We start from the raw sequence: 17,090 nt of genomic DNA on the forward strand, positions 1-17,090 counted from the left end.
GTAAGAGACAGACACAAAGCACATGTTTGCAAAAGCTTGCAGGCTGACTTTGTACATCACAATGTAGCAGATCTTGTGGCGTCTCATCTTTTTAACAGCCTGAGTGAACCACCATATTTCGCTTTAAGGAGGCCACCATCACAATCGTCATTACAGTATTTCACTCTTTCCAGAGAGGTTATCCACAGCACATCCTGCTCCACCCCACAGAGAATTATTATTATTTTACAGTGTGTCTGGAGTCCTTTGTAATTAGCGCTCCTCTTAGACATCACTTCAAGTCAGGCTATTTTGCATTTCCCTGTATTAAAAAAAAAGTCAGTAATTACCATAATCCCCAGGTTCTTCTCCTCAACTACTTTAGTTTGAGAATCGAGGCATTTCAGCTCTTGATTTCTCAAGAAATTCTTTTGTGCTTGTTGTTTTGTTTTGGCCATTGGCCGTAAATAAAGTATCTATCTATCTATCTATCTATCTATCTATCTTTTGTGCTGTGCTGGCACAAAACTGGAATTTATAAAAAATAGTTTTTGTCCCTAGTGCTTATATATTTATTGTTGCTTTTATATACCGCCTTTTGTTAAAAGACAACCCCAAGGTGGTTTACAAAAGTTAAAACATACAATAAAAGACAATAAAAATAATTTTATTTCTGTCCTCTCTGTGGAGCATTGGGGGATTCCCCTAGGAGAAGGAGGCAGCTGTCCATCAAAGATGGAAGCCCCAGCAGCCAGCTTCCCCTCCTTTCTGCAGTCAGCGGGACTGCAGAGAGGGAACTTGCCTGAATGTCCAAATTCAGGTGGGGGAGAAGGATGGTGGAACTGCGGGTCCCCTGGACCCCTGGCTCCATGTGACATCCAAAAGGAGGCCACTGTGTTGCAGAAAACCCTACATGCCATGGAGTATTGCATTCCTACAGTGCCCGTCTTGGGGACCTCACAGGCTGCTCACACGACCGCAGAGCGTGGGTTAAGGGAGCGCTTGTGCCCTCAGCCCATGCTAAAGGCTGGGCTACAAAGCCGGACTAGGCGGTTCTGCCCTGCCAGGATCGGGCCCGATCCTGGCAGTCCTCATGTGCAGCCTAACCCAGGCTGGGCTTCCCTAGCCTGGGTTAGGCTGCGCATGAGAACAGCCTCATAGAAAGGGAGTGGTGAACAGTAGCATGGTTAACTAGTTTGCTTTAGGCAGGTTTCTATTAGCCTCAGTGCTCCTGCCCCCAGTATGGAGGGAAATACTGACTTTTCTAAAAGGGCTGTTTATGTGACTAAATTGGCCTAGTATAAACACTTCACACCTTAAGAAGTGTTTATAAGGCTATCAGGGAGCTCTACACACACTCTCTCTTCCTCTCTCTCATTTCCAGTTGGAAACTTTCACTTAGGAAATTATATTTCATTGAGAGTGATCAGCACCTTGATAAATGAATGGAAAGAGAACCAAATAACCAGCAGTCGTCTTTTACACACTGATCTGCTCACACAGGGAGCCTGTGATCCTTTGGGCTTGCCTTTCAGTTTCCATTGACAAAGGCCCTGAGTTAGAGGGACCACAAACAGCTCCACCATCTCTTCAGTGGTGCTAAAACTAAAACAGCTGCACCCGAGTAACAAAAAACCAAAAAAGCATTTTACTACAAAGCTTTTCAGTTGCTAATAAAAACAATAGACTGTGGGTATTTCCAAAAATATATTACTTTTGTATAACAGATTTCAAAAGAACCAGGAAGAACAGCAGGGGAAATAATAGCTTACAGGAAACTTCAGAGGCTTAGTAAATTTCTCTGTACCCTTAATATTGAGCGTGGTACCATTTCATTTTAATGAATGAAATCAGAGATAATGATGATATTTGCTTAAAATATTACCTACCAGGTAATCAAAGAGCTAACATTTGAAATCCTGCTTTCTACTAGGAGAGGTTTTAGGTAAGAGAGCTGATGATTAATGAAACACAAGAAAATTTAGACAGACAGACTGAATATTATTAAGATAAACTTCCATTTTGCAAGCACAAACCCATGTTCCTGGCAGCTATCAGAACTCTGTCAAAGTTGACTCACGTTCACAAAAGAGGGAACAGAACTCTGACTGCTCAGGATTCTGACGGATGTGTTGCTGGACCTGCTAAGTGCTGGAGTCTCCAGTTATGAGAAAGTTATGTTCTGACTTTGGCCCATTAAGATGCAAGGGTGAGTCCCTGCAGGGGCATAACCACAACTGAACAAGGCCCGGGGAACTGTCCCAGGGCCCCTGAGGGCGAGAGGCCCACCAACTGGGTGACAGCATGTTCTTTGCTCTAACCCTCATGCCTCTCTGAAGAAGGCAGGGGGTCGGGGGTCCATCTTCACTACCTTGCTACTCTCTTGAGTTTCCATTACCTTTCCAGTAATCTGGGTGCCTTGGTTTGAGAAATTTCAAGTAAGTTGTGTGGCAATATATCCACTTTGAGTCAGACACATGAAAGAGCAATTCTGGGACTTTAATTCAGGTGTCTGGACCTAGCCTGAAAGCAAACCAGGAAAACCGCAGGGAGGGGATAAATGGCAATTCTTTAATATATTCCTTCCCATTCAAGTGACTTTGCTGAATCTTGCCAGTGGGTACTCCCCCAGAGAAGACCTCAAGTCTTCTAGTAGCTTTTAGACTTCGCTCCCCAATACTTGTCCATATTGGGGCTGCCTGTGCTGTCAGCCTAGCATTTAAAACCCCAAACAGATGTGGAGAATGCAATACTCCACTGTATGTAGGGATTTCTGCAACACAGTGGCAACCTTTGGACATAACGTGGAACCATGGGCCCAATGGACCCGTGGTTCCACCCCCTCCCAAATTTGGATGTTTAGGAAAGCTCGCTCTCTGCAGTCTTGCTACTGCAGAAAGGAGGGGGAACTGGCTGCCGGGGTTCCCTTCTTTACTGAAGGACAGCCCCGGCAGCCAATAGCAGCTGGAGTGAGGGAGGAAATTCCTCCCCCAACTCCAGTTGCAGAAGAGGGAGAGTGTGGTGCCAGTGTTGGGACATATCACTGGCACCGCGGAACTGGAGGTACAGTGGATGGACCTTACAACAAACTGAAGGTACAAAACACAGGTGAGGGAAACTGTGGGCCCATTAAAAAAAACACCCCAAAAACCGAAACTGCGATTGCCTGCATTCAGATGTACAGTTTCTGAAACTGGAGGTCCCTTCACCTTCAGTTTCGTGTTATGTGCGAATGTGGCCTTTGTGTGGTCTGTGCTCTCCTTGTAGTTCTCTAGCTCCGCTTTGTGAACGAGCTATGATGGGCACAATGGCCATGAATCCATAACAACAAGGGGATCAAAATCATCCAAGCCCCAACAAAAACCCTATGACGACTGTCTTTAGAGTTCATTAGGGAATACAGAAGAGCCCAAGAAAAAGTAGTTCTATAATGATAAAAAGTACAGGAAGAGGTGAAAGTGAGCCTTACTGCAGGAAATAGTTTGATACCACTATATCAAATCAGCTTCCTTCTGCCTAGAATGCAATCTTGTTCTAGGTATTTATGCTAGGATGAAGATGCACAGATTCTCTGAGAAGATTTGCCTTTGAAGCATGCCTCGGGGCTGACATTTCATTAGGGAGGGAGAATTTTTCAGATCACAAGTGATCACTACCAAGATGGCTGATCATTATGAGGTATAAGTAAGTAAGTAAGTAAGTAAGTAAGTAATTTATTTTCTATACTGCCCTTCCAAAATGGTTCAGGGCGATTTACACAAAGTTAAAATCAATTAACTATTAAAATCTAAAACTGTAAGAACATAAGACCATTATTAAAACAATTTTGAAAACCTTGGAAAACCAGGCCAACACTTTACGGTTTAAAAACAGTTTAAAAACCCTGGAAGGCCAGGTCAAACAGACAGGTCTTAAGGGCTCTCCAATAATGAACTCAAATTATGAATTTCTGCAGGGAGTGCATTCCACAGCCCAAGAGCAGCTATAGAGAAGGCCTGCCTCTGAGTTGCCAGCAGACATGTTGGTGGTAACTGAAGACAGACCTCCTCAAATGACCTTAACGTGCGGTGGGGATTGTACAGAAGAAGACGCTAAGATAACTTGGACCTAAGCCGTTCAGGGCTTTAAAGGTAATAACCAGCACCCGGAAATATATCGGCAGCCAGTGCAACTGTTTCAAAACAGGCATAATATGGTCTCTCTGGGTTGCCCCAGAGACCAATCTGGCTGCCTCATTTTAACTAACTGAACTTTCTGAACTATGTACAAAGGCAGCCACACATAGAGCACATTGCAATAGTCAAGCCTGGTTACCAGCTGATACACTACTGTTTTGAGGTCATCTTCTTCAAGGAATGGATACAGCTGTCAAATCAGCTGAAGTTGATAGAAAGCACTCCTGGCCATAGCCTCCACCTGAGATACCAGGGTGAGGCCTGGGTCCAGGAGGACTCCCAAGCTGCGCACCTGCTCCTTCTGGGGGACAGCAACCCCATCCAGTGCAGGAAGATCTAACTCATTCCTCAGATTCTGAGCCCTCACAATGAGCACCTCTGTCTTGCTTAGAGTCAGTTTCAATTTGTTATCCCTTATCCAGCCCATTACTGCCCATAGGCAGGCATTTAGGGAATGAATGCCATTTTCTGATGAGGAAGATGAAAGGGAAGTAGATTTGGGTGTCATCAGCATAATGATAACACCCAGCACCAAATCTCCTGATGACCTCACCCAGCGGTTTAATATAGATATTAAAAAGCATTGGTGACAGAATGGAGTCTTGAGGGACTCCATATAACAGTTCCCATTTTGAGGAGCAACTGTCACCAAGATCCACCATCTGGAATCTACCCAAGAGATAGGAGTGGAACCACTGCAAAGCAGTGCCCTCTATCCCCAACTCCCCCAGGCAATCCAGAAGGATATCATACTTGATGGTAACCAACGCCGCTGAGAGATCCAAAAGAACCACCAGAATCACACTCCCTCTGTCGATTCTCCAGTAGAGGTCATCCATCAGGCTGACCAAGGCTGCCTAAACCCCATAGCCAGCTCTAAAACCAGTTTGAAATAGGTCTAGATAATCACTTTCCTCTGAAACTGCCTGGAGATTGGAGACCAGCCTATGGCTATCCATCGCTAGGGGGTCCAGGGAAGGCTTCTTAAGAAGTGGTATAACCATTGCCCCCTTCAAACAAGGAGGCACCCTTCCCCTCCCTCAGCGATGCATTTATGATATTAACTAGGCCACCTGCAACAATCTCCCAGCTAGATAGAAGCAGCCAATTCGGGCAAGAATCCAGAGAACAAGCGGTAGGCCGCATCGCCCCAAGCAACTTGTCCACATCCTCAGGAATCACAGATTGAAACTGATCCAATCTAATACTGCAAGAAGGATTACTGAAAACCTCCTTCATAGACCCCGCAAAAGTAGTGGAGTCCAAGTTGGCCTGAATACAGGAGATTTTGTCTGCAAAGAACCCATTAAAAGCGTCACAGCAGAATGTTTCTGGAGACTGGTTTAAAGCAGAAGGAGCAGAAATTAAACTCCTCACAACCCAGGATAGCTCTGCTGAACACAAACCTGTGGATGCAATGCGCGCAGACCAAAATCTCTTTTTTGCTGCATGCATCGCTACCACCTACACGCACCACTACAGCCTTCAAATGGTTCCTATGCTGCATCCTGTCAGATTTGAGCTGGGTTCTCCACCACTTGCGTTCCAGTTGCCTACCCCGCTGCTTCAGCCCCCGCAACTCCTCAGTATACCAAGGGGCCATTTTTGAAGCAGGTCGGAAGGGACGCTTAGGAGCAATCATGTCTGCTGCCTTGGTGAGTTCCCTATTCTAGGTTCCCACCAGGGCATCGACAGATTCATTGGCTGCACCAACTTCGAAACCCTCCAAGGCCTTTTGAAATCCTACTGGGTCCAGCAGCCTTTTCGGACGGACCATCCTAATAGGTCCAGCACCCCTGCAGGGGTGGATTGTGGCTGTGAGACCAACCTTAACCAGGTAGTAGTCCATCCATGACAATGGGGAAACCACCGGACCCCGCCCCCCCCGCCCCACTCATGGAACACCTCCCTGATCCGAACAAAAGACCAAATTGAGTGTGTGGCCGGCAACATGAGTTGGTTCAGAAACTAATTGGGATAGACCCATAGTTGTCATGGCTGCTATGAACTCCTGAGCCGCACCAGACAAGTCCCCCAGCACCAAAAGTCTAGGAGACTCTAACACCAACTCCACGACCAGCTCTGTCAGCTCAGTTAAGGAGTTAGTTGGGCAGAGAGGTAGATGGTACACCAGCAGAATCCCCAATCTATCCCTAGTTTCCAGCCTCAAAAGTATACATTTAATATAAGTCAAATGTCTCACAGGAGTCTTGCTAAGAGAGATGGTATCCTTATGGACCACAGCCACTCCACACACACACACCCCAACGCCCACTTCCCCATGCCTGCTCCACAACAGAGTTGCCTGGTGGAACAGATGCTCTTAGGAACAGATGCTCTTAATATATGAACTGCTTAAAAACCCTTTTTTTTTAGCATATTGTTACATGCTCCCCACTTTCAAGTGGTGAGAAGTTCCAGGGCCAGAGCTACATGATTTAGTTTCCTTTGGATGGAAGGAGCAATGGAGACTCAGGAATGTGTTCCATTTGATTTATAAACAGCCAAGCTATGCACAGGTGGAGGCAAACAGGCACTCTTGCAAGGCAGAATGTCCACTGTTCCCCCCTGAGAGGGGACCTGCACCTTCAAGGTACAATTTCTCTTTCATGTCCACCCCACCCCCATAGCTGAAACCTGGAATGGCATTGCAGCTGGGGATCCTGACTAAAGGTTCAACATATTGACACACACATGTGCGTGTGTTTAAAACCTATGCCAAAACAGGAACATACCCTCCAAACAACAGAACCATTATGAATGGGTATTAAATCATTCTGTATGTATATAAATATATATAAAGGATGATCAGGTAATCTGGAAATTATATGCAAGAACTGTGTATGTTTGAGGCAGGCAAGCATTGAATATGGAAGGAAAAAGCAACTGCTTCAAGTGACTGAAAGGGTGGAAACCGTTCTTTCCCAAGCACTGCCACTTTCCTTTCATTTCTGATGTTGCGTTTTGTGGTCAGAGACCACACACTTGCTTGACTGCCTGCCTCCCAACCCTCCACACACAGACATGTTTTGCTGAGCTATTTTAAACACACAAGAATAGATCTTATGGTGATAGGTACTTTGGAAAAACCACAGTGCCTGAGCACAATTACAGACTCACAGCTTGATGGGGCTTCTCAACACCAAATCAAGGTAACTCTTGGCGGGCATTACATGGGGGCAGAGATGGCTGGACCATTTTGTCTAAATCAGATTTTAAGTGTTAGTGTGTGTGTGTGTGTGTGTGTGTGTGTACTAATTCAAATTTGAGACACAATACTTAGTTCTTTGCTTTCTGAAGAATCTGTAGAGTGTATGATTGAAATCAATATTCCAGGCCTTTTCAGATGCCCAATATTTTTATACACCACACAATTACCTCAAACCATCTTCCAAGTCTTTGATGGGCAACAAGAACTCATCCTACATTGTGCTTTTCTGGAGAAGACCAAAATAAAAGAATAATTTTTAAAAAGAAGCACCACTGAGGGTGGGTGGAAGATCCTGCTAAGAGAGCTGGTCTTGTGGTAGCAAGCATGACTTATCCCCTTAGCTAAGTAGGGTCTGTCCTGGTTGCATATGAATGGGAGACTACATGTGTGAGCACTAAAAGATATTCCCCTCAGGGGATGGAGCCGCTCTGGGAAGAACATCTAGGTTCCAAGTTTCCTTCCTGGCATCTCCAAGATAGGGCTGGGAGAAATTCCTGCCTGCAACCTTGGAGAAGCTACTGACTGTCTGTGAAGATAATACTGAGCTAGATGGACTGATGGTCTGACTCAGTATATAGCAGCTTCCTATGTTCCTATGAAAGATCCCCATTACTAACACAGTACTTGGAAATGCGCTCTGGTAGGAACAGTGCAGCACCTCACTCAGGTGCTAGGTGGCACTGTGTGTCTATGTTTTGAGGCCGGTCGGATACTATTCAACATAGGAATGGAGCAGCAATATAGCACTCAACTGTGCAGGGCAACTCACTATTTCCTTATTGAAATCTTTACAGCACCCCTGCCAGGCAGATCAGTATTATTCCCCCATAGATGTGGTGGTGGGTGGGATCGAGGCTTGTATCAGGATCGCTTTTATGCACTGTTCTTTAACCAATATGCCTATGGACTGAAATTAGCAGCTTGTGGGAGGGGGAAGAAGAGGTGTGGACTGAACACATCAGCAAATGATGCATCTGCAGAGGTGTGAACAGAGTCAAGAGACTGAAGAATGGTGGATTGCTAATGCAATGGTGCCATTCCAGAAACAAGATTAGCCAGTTGGAGCTTCCAGTTCTGGAGATAAATTCCAATAGGGAGGATTTTGTAAGCATCCTTACTCTTACCTAGTTAAAAGCCTTTCGAAACAAATTATGGCAGGAAGCAACATCCAAGCAAATATGATGTGCTCTGGCATTTTTAATTGAAATAGGAGTGGGGTGTGTGTGTGTGTGTGAGAAAGTGTGTGTGAGAATGTACTTGTGCTGTGTTTAAGCCACTGCCACCTAAAGAACAAATCAACCAGAGCAAGAAGCCTTGCAGTCCTAGTTATTGCAAACCATGTGTCTGTCTCTGCCCAAAGTGAGCCAACTGCATATCATGCAACATCTGTAAGACATTAGGCATTTCCTAAATTCCAACAACCTGAATACATTCAAGAAAAACTATTTCCCCTCTTGATGGCATGCAGATCAAATTTACAATAGCAACCTTTTTTTATACGAATGCACTGGCATAACTCAAAACACTGTTGTGCGAGAGATTAAGAGGACTCTTGGGAGGATAGAACATTTATTGCCTAGACGAGAGGAAGGCAGGTAAAACACACGCATGCACACACTGCTGACACTAAGTGATAGCAACACCAGGCTCAAGGCTTCTGGAAAACACAACTGATCTCCTCCCCTGTCTCGAGAAGCATTATAAGGGGCTCAATTCAGCCTCAGGAAGGGCTGGATTAGAATATTTAAGCCTAAACTCCTCTTTGACATACCAGTTTTCTGTTTGTAGGATTATTCTGTGAGAAAGCCTTCACCTGTAGCCTGAAGTGGTATGACAAAGACTAGATTTTCCCTGTGTCAGTGAGAACTAGGCCTTGGGCACTATGCTACACCAACTGCAACTATTCAGTAGGGCAAATTTAAGAATTCATCAAAAATGCTTCTGATGTTCTGTGGAGTGAGAGTACCTCAGGCATGTACCTCAGGAGAGCTGGGCTTGTGGTAGTAAGCATGACTTGTCCCTTTTGCTAAGCAGGGTCCACCCTGGTTGATATTCCCCTTAGGGATGGAGCCACTCTGGGAAGAGCACCTGCCTGCTTGCATGCACAATGTTCCAAATTCCTTCCCTGGCATCTCCAAGAGAGGGCTGAGAGAGACTCCTGCCTACAGCCTTGGAGAAGCCGCTGCCAAGCTGTGTAGACCAATGGTTCTCAACTAGGGTTCCTCCAGATGTTGCTGAACTACAACTCCCAGAATCCCCAGCAGGGCTGTCCCTAGGGGGGCACAGGGCGAATCAGCATGTGCAGGGCCTAGCATGTGCAGGCCCCCTTAACATTTTTAAAATCTCTGTATATTAAATCTAATATACATCATATGTAACACACACATACAAACATGCCAGTTTTTAGACATATACATAACTTATTCCAAAACTGAATTCTCTTGCAATAAAAATCTTATTTTGAAGGAAGACACTTAGATTCCCAACATGACTGTACATTTAGTGCAAGGGTAGGTATCATTTTGAACAAGGCACTCCACAATTTTGCATGGAGGCAGAATTAATTAATTAATTTGAGAAGTGCTTGGTTTTAAATGAATTACCTCTCACTAGAATCAGTTATAGGGAATTAGACTGAACTCTTTTACACTAACTGTACTAGATTGTAGTTAAGTATTAAGTTAGAGTTAAGTAAGACGCTGATTTTAAAAACAAATCTCTTTTACTTTAGTGACTACTGTTTTTAGGATTTATTCTGAATTAATTATTTCAGAAATTAACGAGTTCACAATAATCTGGAATAATCTATAAGCATTCTAACAGAAAAATCTAATTTGAAGCCAAAATTACAGCCTGATGGAAAGTACTGTCCATCCAAATAATTGACAGAATGCCCACTGCTCCTCCATTTCAAAGGAAGAAAACAAACAGTCTGTGAGCATTGCATTGTACTCCAACAATATAATATCCAATACATAATTGAATTGCTTACAATGCATCTAGGCACACTTAACTCAAAGTTCGAAGGTGTATGGTTATAATTAAATAATCTATTATACATTTTGAATAATTTGTGCAAAATAAAGTCACAAATAAATATAACTATCAGATTGTAACTGTTATTTTTCTCAACAGATGTCTACCACTCAGTAATCAGATCAGTAACTCCAAAACCACATCATGCCCAAAAGAAACTGACTCCCACCCCCGCCCTGCCCACCCCTCAGATTCACATTTGCCATGTATGGCCACTATTCAATAAAATGATTAACATTTGCAGTGCAGAGCAACATTGAAATTCAGCTCTTTTCTCAATGTGATATTATATTTGAATAGAACTCCCCCAGCATGCCTGAAAAATATATCATTTGGGCTTTTCAAATGTTTCGGGAGAACGCTAAAAACCATCTTCAAGAGGGGAGAAGGTTGAGCACCCAGAGACGAAAAAACAAAAAACTACAGACTGTGCCTTGGCTAGTTCCCTCCCTTTGCATGTTTTTTAAAAAGCCTGGAAGAAGGTTCTTGAGGCCACAAACAGCAACCGAACTCACAAGAATGTAAGGTAGATATAGAAACAAGTATATATTTGCAAATATGCATGAACAGAAAAACATTTCAACATGCAACTTAACAAATTCCCACCCGCCCACATGTTTCTGCCCCCACCTCTAAAGGAGCCAACGCAGCTGAATTTGCAGGCATGGATGTAAAGACAAGTCTCCTTAAGCAGACACACTCGCTGAAACATGATTCCAGCATGATTTCCAGCATTCCCAAAGACCCCAGGTCCCCCAGCCCAGTCAGCCCACAGGAGAGGAGAGGAGAGTGGAGGGACAATAACAGAGACTCAATGATTTACCGGCTGGCTGGCTGGCTGGCTTGGTCTCAGTCGCTGGTCTCTAGGCTCCCTGCTGCCCGCAGAGGAGGAGAGCCACTGCTCTGTGCCGGCTGCTGCTATGCCTGTGTACGCAGCAGCTCCAGAGTCCGGCCAGTCACTGCCACTCCACACTCTACCAGCTCCCTCCAAGCCCCCCCCCCCCAGCACAGCACTTCCGTCTCCAGCCACTCCGCCCTTCATTCTCGCCTCCTTAGCCTGCCTGCCCCGTGACTATAAATGTACTTGCCGGCTGCCTGCGAGCCACGGGATGATCGCGTGCCTCAAGGCTCAGTGTGCAGGCTAAGAGAGGAGAGGAGCCAGGCAGAGAGCAGGGCAGCCAGTGACGACGGCATCAGATCGGCGACCCTACCCAGCGTCATCTGGGAGCAGCACGGAAGCGTGAGGCTGCCTGCCTGCTGCCGAGTGAGCGAGTGGAGAGCCGGATGCTCGCTGCTCGCTCGAGCCCCCTCCCCACCCCCAGTACAGATTCACTGCCACTGCGGCTACTGTGCTGGGCTCTGCGCGAGGCTGCCCCTGGGCTGAGCGAGTGAGCGAGCAGAGAGGCAGGCTGCTGTTTGCCGCTTGCTTGGAGCCCCCCCCTCCGCCAAGTATATAATGACGGGCGGTCGCAGCACTGCGTGGGGCTGCATGCCGAGAGGGCGGCAGGCGCTCTGTGGAGTCACTGGTGTGCCATGAGGCCCTGCCACTGCTGCTGCCTCACAGGGACTGTTCAGCGGTGGGGTCCAGGGCAATGGCCCCGGTCGCCCCACCCTAAGGAAAGGCCTGATCCCCCTCTACAATTTATTGTGGCTGGGGATGCTGGGAGTTGTAGTTCAGCAACATCTGGAGGAACCCTGGCTGGGAACCACTAGTGTAGACAAAACTGAGCAAGATGGAGCTATAGTTCGACTCGGTATATGGCGGCACCCTGTGTCCCTATGTTTTGAATTTATAGACCTTCTACTGACTGTGGACAACTGTACACAGAGAACCTCAAAGTCTGTATCGCTGCATGCACACAACACTGCAGATCAGCAACTGCCAATATATATCTGCTATGCTTCTTGTGTTGCAACAGCCCTCCAGAATGCAATCACTGAGCAGAGTCTCTAAGGAATCATCAATATGGAATGTATTACCTCGAAAAAGGGTAAGGCAATGCTGAGGAAGTACACTGGGGACACAAAGCCTTGTATAATGCATTTCTCAAGGCCAGAAAGAGGAACATGATCATGAGAAGCACAGTATAAGATTGCCCTCCATTGGCAGGAATATTTATAAAAAGTGTTCCATAGAATTCCTTTTTACATCAGAAATTCAGCAATGTGTCATACAAGTTCTTATTCATTCTCATACATTTAGCCCCTCAAACCCTCACATCACATTGTAGAAGCACTAGTAATTATACACACTCTAGAAAATTGCATTAAAGTATTATGTTGTCTCTATAACATGGTTTCTCTGATACCACCTATACCCTGTCCTTCAGACCTGGAGACTTAAGACTACTTTCACATTATATTGGTGTTGGGATTGCCACTGAGAACCTGATATGAGCTGTGTGTGGACAGCCTTCTTGATGTACTTGTATCACAGGAACATAGGAAACTGCCATATACTGAGTCAGACCATTGGTCTATCTAGCTCAGTATTGTCTTCACAGACTGGCAGCGGCTTCTCCAAGGTTGCAGGCAGGAATCTCTCTCAGCCCTATCTTGGAGAAGCCAGGGAGGGGACTTGAAACCTTCTGCTCTTCTCAGAGCGGCTTCATCCCCTGAGGGGAATATCTTGCAGTGCCAACACATCAAGTCTCCCATTCAGATACAACCAGGGCAGACCTTGCTTAGCTATGGGGACAAGTCATGCTTGCTACCACAAGACCAGCTCTCCTCTCCATGACCAGCTCTCCTCTTCAAGCATTACCAGTATGATTTGGTCAATTTTAACTTTGCCATTCACTTCCAGGAGGGTTTTCTGGCATGGAAAGCATTGATTCAAGCCACAGGGCACCACAAAGTGGTTAGATACCGAGGTCATTCACACAACCAAAAACTGTGTTCTACCCTGGTTTGGCTCCCAAACCCAGGTAGAACACAGTTTTTGGTTGTGTAAATGACTTCATTGTATGCTTAGCTTGTGTCCTACTTGGCCTTTCTTCATCTGGGAAAAAAACAGATTTATGATGAGGCTCATAAAAGAATGCTTATAATTTCACTGAAGTTTTCAAACATTCTTTTAAGCTTTCTGGCTACTTAATTGGATCAGAATCATAAATCTATGCTACCGTTAAAAATATTTTTTCCACTACTATAGTAATAGAGTAGGATATTACTCCTGTTTTTACTAAGGATAAGACACCCCAAGGATGTAATATATCTTTTTATGGAAACATTTCATATGAATAAGTTCAGTATTGCCTACCATGTTTTGAGCTGAAATGCTCTCTTTCAGAGGCAATTCTTAAGTAAATAAACTTTGATCACCTTAGGTTGTGATCACAACCTATGAAATGCATCAGTAAAAAGCTATATTAAATAAATTCATTGACATCTACCAGGACCTTTGGGAGTCTCCCCCCCACCTTTCATTTCTGATTTGTGGTGCTGCGTCATTTTTCTCTCTCTTCTCTCTTTGTTCCAGAAACGAGGTTCCAAAAATGCAAGTGTTTTGTTCTGCTCATATATAGGCTATGGACAAATCAGTTGTATTGGCTCATGAAAAAGTCTGATGATCTGTTTCACCTCCCCGCCCCACCTCCTTCTGACCCAAACCAGCTAGAAAGGAAGTATTAGAGATCTTACCTTGTGTGGTTCCATCTAATCCCATGACACATTTCATGGCTCTTATGATTTGTTCCACCACAGGAGGACACATAGATGTAGCATATGTGGCGCTATGGGAATGAGTCCGTAAGTAGTCCACTAATTCCTTAACAGAAAACACATATAAAATTTCAGTGTAGATATTCAAACAGCACCCTTTCTTTCTTTCTTTCTTTCTTTCTTTCTTTCTTTCTTTCTTTCTTTCTTTCTTTCTAATGGGGTATAAATCTATAGATAACAAGCACAATTTGATCAAGAACTAGCAGTGCAGAGGTTGAAGATTTTTGCAAAATTACCGCGTGTTGAAATAAAAAACAGCTCAAAGTAGGTTACTGATCTTGCTCCATAAACTAAGTTAATAAACTGTTTGTCTCATTGCACAATGAAATCCTGCTTTGGCAAATCAGAATTTTTGAAGTCTTCCTCAAGCAACAATCTTACAGTAATCGCCTGAGGGCAAGGGCAAGGTAACCATATTTCCATTTTGTCTTGCAGGGAAGGAGGAACACAGTCACAGTCAAGAATGTTATCGTTGCTGGACCATTCGAACGGGATCCTTCCATCCATCACATACGTAGTAATAGGAATTGTCATTATATGGGTATTTTGTTAAGGTCAACATTTTACATCTTCTATCCCATTTGTTAAGGTCATTTTGTTAAGGTCAATAATTTCCCCCCTTTCCCTCTGATTTCATGGTTCTATTTCCCCATCTTTCTTCTTCAGAATGGGACTATCCATCCTGAATCCTCAGGATGTGTGGATATGTGTGTGCTGAATAAATCTAAACACATTAAATGTATACACCCAATAAGCAGCATAATGCACAGCATCCAGTTATGGTATTTTAAAACATAGGACAGTTAAATGTTAAAGCTAGAGAGATACCATAACAGATATAGAGATTTTATTAATACTCCATTTCAAATGAGCTTACTACTAATTAGGTATCGCACAGGAATCATGTTTAATAAAATGAACTGCTAATCCCCTGGCCCTGCCTCCAAGGCAAGAACTTATGAAACAGCCCTAAGTCTCTCTCCCACTACCTGTAGTGCAATGTGTGATCATTTCAAAGAAGTCAGTACCTCAGGCTATGTTATGTAAACAAATATATCAGAATACAAGAGCTTCCCCCTGATTTTCTACACGGGCAAAAATCATGCTCACAGATAGGGTAGCTAATTCAATCATAAACAATGCATGAACTGCAAATCTACAGGTCACTCACCTGTAACTTTGGTTCTTCTAGTGGTCATCTGTACTCCTACACAAATGCGCTATACACCTGTGCAGAGACCTCGTCGGAATTTAACAAGCTCAATTCTCCTGCTTTGGGCGGGAACCCCTCCCCCAGCCTCTATATGCGGCTGCACTACTCCTCATTACTCAGTCACAGAGTCCAGTTTCAGTGAACCCTGCTGGGAGGATGAGAGGGTGTGTAGAAGTACAGATGACCACTAGAAGAACCAAAGTTATAGGTGAGTAACCTGTAGTTCTTTGACGTGGTCTCTGTCTTCTACACACATGGACACATAACAAGCAAGCACCTAAGGAGGAGGGAAGCACAGAAGCAAATATAATTTGCCAGAATTTTTTATTGCAGAAACAAGTTCATTAACTGAAAATGGATTGCAGGACACTCCTGACAAATACAGCATCATTCCGTGCTCTGGTATCAATCACATAATGACGGATAAAGGAATGGGGCGAAGCCCAAGTAGCTGCCTGACATATAGCGTCCAACGGGACCACCTGATCAAAGGCCACAGAGGCCGCCATTGACTGAACAGAGTGTGCCTTTATAGTTGCAGGCAACTGCTTATGAGCCAATTGATAACAAAGTTCAATTGTGGAAACTATCCACCTAGACATGGATTGGGCCGAGACTTGGAGACCTTTACGGGGCTCATCATAAGGAAGGAGATTTTCTCCACTCAGCAGACCTCTGAACACAGAAGGACAATGCCCTTCAAACATCTAGATGGTGTAACCTCCTTTCCGCATCCGATGAAAGATTTGGAAAAAACACGGGCAAAGTGACCAACGGTGAAACATGGACACCACTTTGGGCAAGAACTTGATGTCCGTCCTGAGCATGACCTTGTCCTTATGGAACTGAAGGTATGGCTGGTCAGCCCTCAGGGCTCGCAACTCACTTACCCTCCTGGTGGAGGTAATGGGCACCAAAAAGGCGACTTTCAAGGTCAGGAGATGAGGATCTATTGAAGCCAAAGGCTGAAATGGTGGCCATAGTAGACCAGCCAATACTTCTGACACATCCCAAGCCGGTGACTTAACCGGATCGTCTGGGAACATGTGTGCTAAAACATTTTAGAAAACTTTTTACCACTGGATCTTTAAACCACGAAGTCCGGTCAGAGGGAGAATGTGCCTCAATGGCAGCCAAATACACCTTAAGGGATGAAAGCTTTAAACCAGATTCCTTAAGGGACAATAGATAATTACAGATATCCTGTACAGATAGATTAAAGGTATCAAACCTATTCAAGGAAGTGAAGGGAGTGAAATGAGTCCACTTGTGATCATATGACTTCTGTGTGGACTGCTTTCTAGCAGCAACCAAAACTTCCTTAAGTCTCAACGGGAAGTCGGCAGGACCTGCCACACAGTCAGATGGAGGTACCGAACAATGGGTGGAGCACCTGTCCCTGTTCCTGAGACAGCAGATCCGGCTGAACAGGTAGGCATTGCCAGTTCCTCGCCAAGTGCATCAGGGTCGGAAACCAAGGCCTCCTAGGCCATCACGGGGCTATCAGGAGTGCCCTGGCCAGATCCACTCTGAGTTTGCGCAGGACCCTTGGAATGAGGGGAAACGGGGGAAACACATAGAGAAGAGGACCTGTCCAAGACAGGACGAAGGCATCGCCCAGAGAGCCTTTGCCTTCTCCTCCCTTGAAGCAGTAGAGGGCACACTGTGTATTGTCCCGGGAAGCAAACAGGTCCAGAGTTGGGACCCCCCAATTTACAAATATGTCCCTCAGATCACTTTGATGCAATGCCCA

General features: G+C 44.9%; 1 protein-coding gene across 4 annotated transcripts in view; it reads right to left on the reverse strand.

The window, feature by feature from the left end:
* Window positions 1–17,090, reverse strand: part of SPTLC3 (serine palmitoyltransferase long chain base subunit 3) — a 168,677-nt gene that overhangs the window by 14,196 nt on the left and 137,391 nt on the right. For all 4 annotated transcript variants that reach the window (XM_053285430.1, XM_053285428.1, XM_053285429.1 and 1 more), the window contains exon 9: window positions 14,044–14,170. In XM_053285430.1, coding sequence (XP_053141405.1) covers window positions 14,044–14,170 — 127 coding nt within the window. The remainder of the gene's footprint in view (window positions 1–14,043; window positions 14,171–17,090) is intronic.

The sequence above is a fragment of the Hemicordylus capensis genome, chromosome 1, assembly GCF_027244095.1.
Source record: "Hemicordylus capensis ecotype Gifberg chromosome 1, rHemCap1.1.pri, whole genome shotgun sequence".
Taxonomy (NCBI): Eukaryota; Metazoa; Chordata; class Lepidosauria; order Squamata; family Cordylidae; genus Hemicordylus; species Hemicordylus capensis.